The 6,323-nt window shown below is 38.6% G+C and overlaps 1 protein-coding gene across 5 annotated transcripts in view; it reads left to right on the forward strand.

Annotated features, from left to right (window-relative positions):
* Ttll5 (tubulin tyrosine ligase like 5) overlaps positions 1-6,323 on the forward strand; it is a 252,450-nt gene that overhangs the window by 69,641 nt on the left and 176,486 nt on the right. For all 5 annotated transcript variants that reach the window (XM_010645542.3, XM_010645541.3, XM_010645544.3 and 2 more), the window contains exons 13-15: positions 208-289; positions 1,791-1,852; positions 2,914-3,008. In XM_010645542.3, coding sequence (XP_010643844.1) covers positions 208-289; positions 1,791-1,852; positions 2,914-3,008 — 239 coding nt within the window. The remainder of the gene's footprint in view (positions 1-207; positions 290-1,790; positions 1,853-2,913; positions 3,009-6,323) is intronic.

Raw genomic sequence — 6,323 nt, forward strand, 5'->3', positions numbered from 1 at the left:
GATAAAAGCATTGGGATTTTGTAGTGTTATTTTAAAATTATTCCTAGGATATGATTGACTTCTCTTAACCTTGAAAGATTTTCATTTTAACTTTTACACTCTTCAAGTTTCTAAGCCTCTGATGGGAACTGATTCGATTGAATCTTCTAGGTCTTTGTGTGGTTGTGATGTGGAAAATGATCTTCATGTGTTGGCTTATCTTTCTAGAGCTGTATGGTTTTGATGTGCTCATAGATTCTACTCTGAAGCCATGGCTTTTGGAAGTGAATCTCTCCCCTTCCCTGGCCTGGTAAGTTAGTTCCATCAACAGGAAAAGGATAAACCTGAAAATGGCACTAAAACACCTTCTTTTAGGAGCAAGAACATTTCTGTTGACACTGGAAGACACTAGTTATTAGTCAGAGATGACTTGTATTTTTAAACTTTAGATGAAATTTAGATGTTACCAAAGTTCATATGTCAACCAGGGCCCTTCTTCCTGGTCATTTGTAATATATACTATTCACTGGGCTTCTAAGAGATGATTCTTGCATTCATTTTTATTCCCAGTTTTCTGTTAAGGCTAAAGAAATACATAAGGTATTATGTTCCCTTTGTTAGCAGAAGTTTATGCATACTTCAGTCCTCATAGAGCAGAAAGGGATAAAGCTGGTTGGAGGACACTAGATAATACCTGGTTCTTTTGTCCTGTTCCATATCCTGGTATCCATCCAAGATTAAAATCTTAAAAACTTCAAGCAATCTTCAAAAAAGCTTGAAAACCAGTCTATTTTTTTTTTATAAGAATGAAACATTTTTCAATATGAAAGAAGATTCTGTTTGTATGCACAGTTACAGCCAGAATTTCTATTAGCTATATACTCTCTAAACAGAGAACCCTCGAGATTTATGCCAAAGACCACCCAGCTGCTGAGTTTTTAAGGATAAGAGTCATTGGCTAAATGCCAGGTAATCAAATAAAGACAGATTGACTACTTTGTAGAGTGGGAGTTTGGCTTAATTTCAGTAGTAAGGTGTAAAGCTGGATATTACAGATGCCTCAGATGTCATGCTACACTTTCATGTAAGTCAGCCCTTTGCAGATTGCCCAATAAAGCATATTGGACAATGTCAGAGATCCCTAGAGTGAACACAGGGTTCCGCGGCCAGAAGAGTGTGGTTCAGGAGAAGCACAGAAGTCATCATAGCAGTCACCGGCACCAAGGGGCCTCTCCTTTTTCAGTGCACGTTTTTGTTTCTGTGTGCGGTCCTGCTGCATCATCTGCTGAGATTTTGGTGTGCCTTGCTTGTATCTTTTTGCCCTGTTTGTAACCTGCAATTCTAGGAAGATTGAGAACAGAAAATGAAGACTGAAAAAAAAGTACAAAGGTGGGCAGTCTTGCAAGTGAATGTGATTCAGTGATCACATCAGTACAACACTTTGGGTGACGGGCACACTCACAGAAGCACATACTAAAAGATGAACCCCTAAAAGCCACAGTGATAATGAAGCAATATTCTTGACTTGTACAAAATTAAAATTGCACAAGACCTCATGGAATAAAAAGATTCTCTTTCAGGGAATCAATGTGTAGTGCTGGGCCTGCCTTACAGAAAATGCATTTAAAATCGGGCTTTTATTTCTTGTATTTTTGCCCAGTTTTCTTTTTCTTTTCCCATGGATTTGATGTGCTTTGTGTTGCTTTCTCATTGACATTTGGAAAGTTTGCTATATTGGGGCCCATTAGGAGGCAGCTACTTTGTTAACTTATAGAATTACAAATAGTTCTTTTCTTTTTCTGTTTTGTTAGTGATGCACCTCTGGACCTAAAGATTAAAGCCAGTATGATTTCAGATATGTTCACTGTTGTAGGTGAGTAGCAGTGGTTTTTGAACTGAACTCACATAAAAATGAACAAGCGCGTCCATCTTGTCAGGCTCCATAGGTACTGCCAACTGGCAGTTCTGAAGCCACACCGAATGTTTTGTACTAAGAAATTATATTTTCAGGGAAGTGTTTATATGTTTCTACTCCCCTTGGCTCCATTCTGTCCTGAGGTTGAACCACAACTAAGGCTGAGACCTGGGGCACAGGAATTATGAGCTGAAGCGGAGAATTAAGCAAAGATCTGTAGAAAGTATATTTTTCTCTGAGCTAGGAAAGTGAAACCCACTGAAGAAGCCTTATTACAAAGGAGACTGGCTATATTTCTGCTAGACAGTCTCTACTGGTCTCAACATGATCCCTTCTGTAGTAGTTATATCCAGAGTTACCCAAGGAAGAAGTCCCATTTTAAGTAAATAAGCCAAAACTTTGAAATGGAGATGGGCAGTCAGGTGGGTATGATGTGGATTTATTGTTGGCTTTTAACATTCTCTCAAAAGACATTATAAAACATATTTGAGATGAACTAGTACTTGATGTACCAGTAAATGCTATAAAACATAGCTACTTTACTCTTCTTGGATGGGAATCCACCTCTTTTTAGGAAGTAAGTGAAATTAACTGAAGTCATTTCTTAAGCCATAGATAATTTACAAAGCTCATTTTCAAAGTTGCCGGTAGACCACCTTCTGCAGTTCCAGAAGTAGATTACGTAGCAGCGCAGGACTGTTCACTCGTTGGATTCTCCCAGGAAATACTTTATTTTTTAGGTATCATCCAGGAAGCTACTTTAAAATAACTTGTTTGTATTAGCAACTATGTTTTTTATATGGTTATTTGTGCATTTATTTGGGATTTATCAAGAAATCTACTTAGCTTTCTCAGTTGGAATCACATTTCAGCTATTTATCCACCAGCAAAATCCCCTTGAGAATGGACCTCTGTGGTATTTATGACCATGAAACCAAATTTGTACATATAAAGGTACAGCCAAACTTGCTAATTTCTTATAAAATGGCAGATTTTAATGTTGCTTATGTCCCATTCAGGATTCGTGTGCCAAGATCCTGCCCAGCGGGCGGCAACACGGCCAGTTTATCCCACCTTTGAGTCCTCCAAGCGAAACCCTTTCCAGAAACCTCAGGTAAGCAAATTTAGCAGCAGGGAGCCCAGAGCAGGCTTGCTGGGAAGGGGTAGCAGATGTAAGTGAGGGAATTGAAGTGGGACGGATATGAGGCCACTTAGGGCAGGAGAATCGGAGGATCAATGCAGATAGAAAGTAGTTTATGTTCACTCGAGGCTAATAGCTGATGCTTTCAACACTTCTCCACAAACTTACTCCTGATTTTGGGTTCTGTTTTTTTTCCTTACCATCTTTTTTGCTTTTTCTATTCTCTGCCTTTTCTTTATTTATTTTCTTTTCTCTGTCTTTTTAAAAACCCCATTTTTCCCCTTAGTTGACATACTCAAAGCACAGAAACAGAGGCAGTACGGCCTTCTTTGTGATCTTCAGACTCTCTTCATGAAGGTGCTGTATTGAAATAGGAGCTTCTCTGCAGGTGATTCTCTTCAAAAGAATCCTTAATGATCTTGAGGTATTGATTGAACATAAATGAAATAAATGGCTAAGGAAGCTTGCGCATATTAGAGATACCATCTGGTCTCACACCACTCTGCTCTTTATGTACTCTGCATGTAAACAGTCAGCTTAAGCCTTCTGTCTGCTTATTCCTTCATCTCCTTCATCCCAGTCTGCTTTGGGACTGCTTGTTTCCATTTCTATTTCTCTGCCTTTAGTATATGTTATTGAAAGGATCTGACTTCCTCCTTTCTGGCTATCTGGTTTGATTACTTTGCCTATGCAGAAGTTTTGTAGATCTCTCCTTATTAAATCCATCCCACTCTGTAATGACCTTTACTTTTCATTTCCTAGTTACTTGTGCCATATTGGTTTATTCTGTCTTCATTGTTTGTTGCTTTTAAATTATCTGGTACTCCTTCACTAGATTGTAAACTCGTTGAAGGCAGGAACAGCTTCTTACTCTCCCCTCCCTCTTCTTGTTCCTTTTTCCTCCTCTCCTTTTGATCCCTCTCCTGTCTCTAATTCAGCCCTTTACTCCTCCCCCTTTTCATCCCTTTCTTTCCATTCTTCTTCCTCCTCTTCCTTCTTCTTTCTGGTCTCATTTAACGTAATACTATTTCTGTTTGCCAAATTCGTCAAACTCAGCCTGCAGGCAGGTAATGTAAATGAGTAGTAGAGGCAGCCCTGAGGAGGCCCATCCAAGGGAAAAGACAAAGGTCAGCTGGAACGTGCAAGCCTCACGCAAAAGGGGCAGCTGTTTAATGAGTGTGCTCAAGCTGATCACTGCAAATGTGTGGGCCAAGGGTGCTGCGAAATCAGAAATCTTATTTCAAATACTGGCAACTAATTCATTTAAAGAAAAAAAGTAACAGCACATTTGCAGGCCAATCATAACAGGTCTTTCAGCTAGATTCAGTTTGTGAGCTGCCTACCTATGAAGCTTGCTCTGGAATCATGTCCTAATTTGTGTTGTAATGTGGAACAGGGTGTACAGTATTTTAAGAGGTATTGTCTTGGATTAGAAATAGAACCAGGCATCAGAATGGTTGTTGATCAGTGCATCACCATCAATCAAAGGGTTTCCTTTAATTTTTAAAAGGAAAAAGTAGAGAATTAACCTACGTATACTTGGAAAGCTTAATTTATGCAGTCACCTTCCTTTGCAGATTATTCCCTGCAGCAATGTGGCAAGAACTGCAAAATAAATAAGGATTGTGAGTGTTTCTGTGCATTTCTAACATGGTTTCTGCCAAGTTTCACTCTAGGGGTAGCTGTAGACCATTCTTGGGTAAATGGAACCCTTTTTTGGGGCTTGCTTGTGTTTTGGCCCTACTGGCAATTCTTGCCCTTCGCAGAGAATCTCTTTGATGTTTATTTTGCTGACTGCTAGATAACGGCATGGGCATCGCCCACAAGCAGCTGGCAGGGTGCTTATGAAAAGGCTGAAGAACTGTAGCTTAGTTGTGTGTGCTGTGTGACACAAGTTTGTTAGGTGGCTAATGAACTTCAGGATCTTCAGTACCTGGCAGAAGGGTTGTGCCCTTAGTGGTGAGAGAATTTGAGCTACAAACTGTATAAGAGGAAGTAGTGTGAAAAATAAATGCTCTAACTTTCCGATCACAAAGTGTACTTCTCTTGCATTTGGTCTGTACTTGGAGATTATTTTTTCCCTTTTCATATCAGACATGGAAGAGATGGAAAATATAGACATCATAAGACTTTATTCTATTTTTCTGTGTCCTAGATCTGCGGTTTCAATCATCAGACTCCGGGCAGCTATGTTCTGGATCATTTGGAGATTTTATACAAATCATTTCATTCCTTAATTTAGCTTTAGCCTTTCATAGTATCTATTTTATATACCTGCTTTTCACACAATTTAATAACATAAAATAGAAATAATGAATTACACAGAGGTATATTTGGTTATTGAATTTGAAAATATAGGATGCTGGGACTTAGGAGTCCTCTTTTCCTGATAGTGATTATGTTGTGATGGGGGCTGAATTTAAATGACAGAGAGAGTTTAAATGCCTGTTTATTTCTTTGACCAAAATATTCTAGAAAGGAAATACTATAGTTCATAGGTGAACTTTGGTTCAAATGTCTTATGGGAACTCAGTTTGTTTTTTTGTTTTCTTTTGGTACCAGGAATTGAACTCGGGTCCCTGAACTTGCAAGGCAGGCCACCGAACCACTGAACTAAATCCCCAGCCCTCAAATGTCTTATGAAACATGCTGTTGTTGGCAATTTAATATTTTTATATTGGATTTAGTATATTGGATTTTTTTTTTTTTTTTTTTTTTTTTTTTTTTTTTTTTTTTTTTTTTTTTATGGGGTTTATTGAGACTGACCTGGAACTCACTATGGAGCCCAGGCTGGTCTCAAAACTCACAGCGATCTTTCTGCCTCAGCCTCCCAAGTGCTGGGATTACAGGCGTGAGCCACCACGCCTGGCAGTATATTGGATTTTATATTGTATTTGAGTTTCTTACCAGTTGACATTTTACAAATATAGTAACTTGTCATGGTTAGTGACTCAGATACTAGCTTTAAAAATCTTTCTGTCTGCCAGGCATGGTGGTGCACACTTGTAATCCCAGCACTAGGAGGCTGAAGCAGGAGGATTGCCATGAGTTTGAGGACAGCCTAGGCCACGTAGTGAGCACAAGGCCATCCTGAAGTGCATACTGAGACTTTGTCTCAAAAAGCTAAAAAAGAAAAAAAAAAATAGTAACCAGTTTATGGTTCTATGATACACATTTTGATATTGAGATAGTAGAATTCAAAATCATATGTTGTATTATATATTTAGTAAGTAGGTAAATATATCAACTGCTACCCATTGTAAAACAAAACATTCTAAATATCTCTCA

Source organism: Fukomys damarensis, unplaced genomic scaffold, assembly GCF_012274545.1.
Source record: "Fukomys damarensis isolate Sample0158 unplaced genomic scaffold, DMR_v1.0_HiC HiC_scaffold_21, whole genome shotgun sequence".
Taxonomy (NCBI): domain Eukaryota; kingdom Metazoa; phylum Chordata; class Mammalia; order Rodentia; family Bathyergidae; genus Fukomys; species Fukomys damarensis.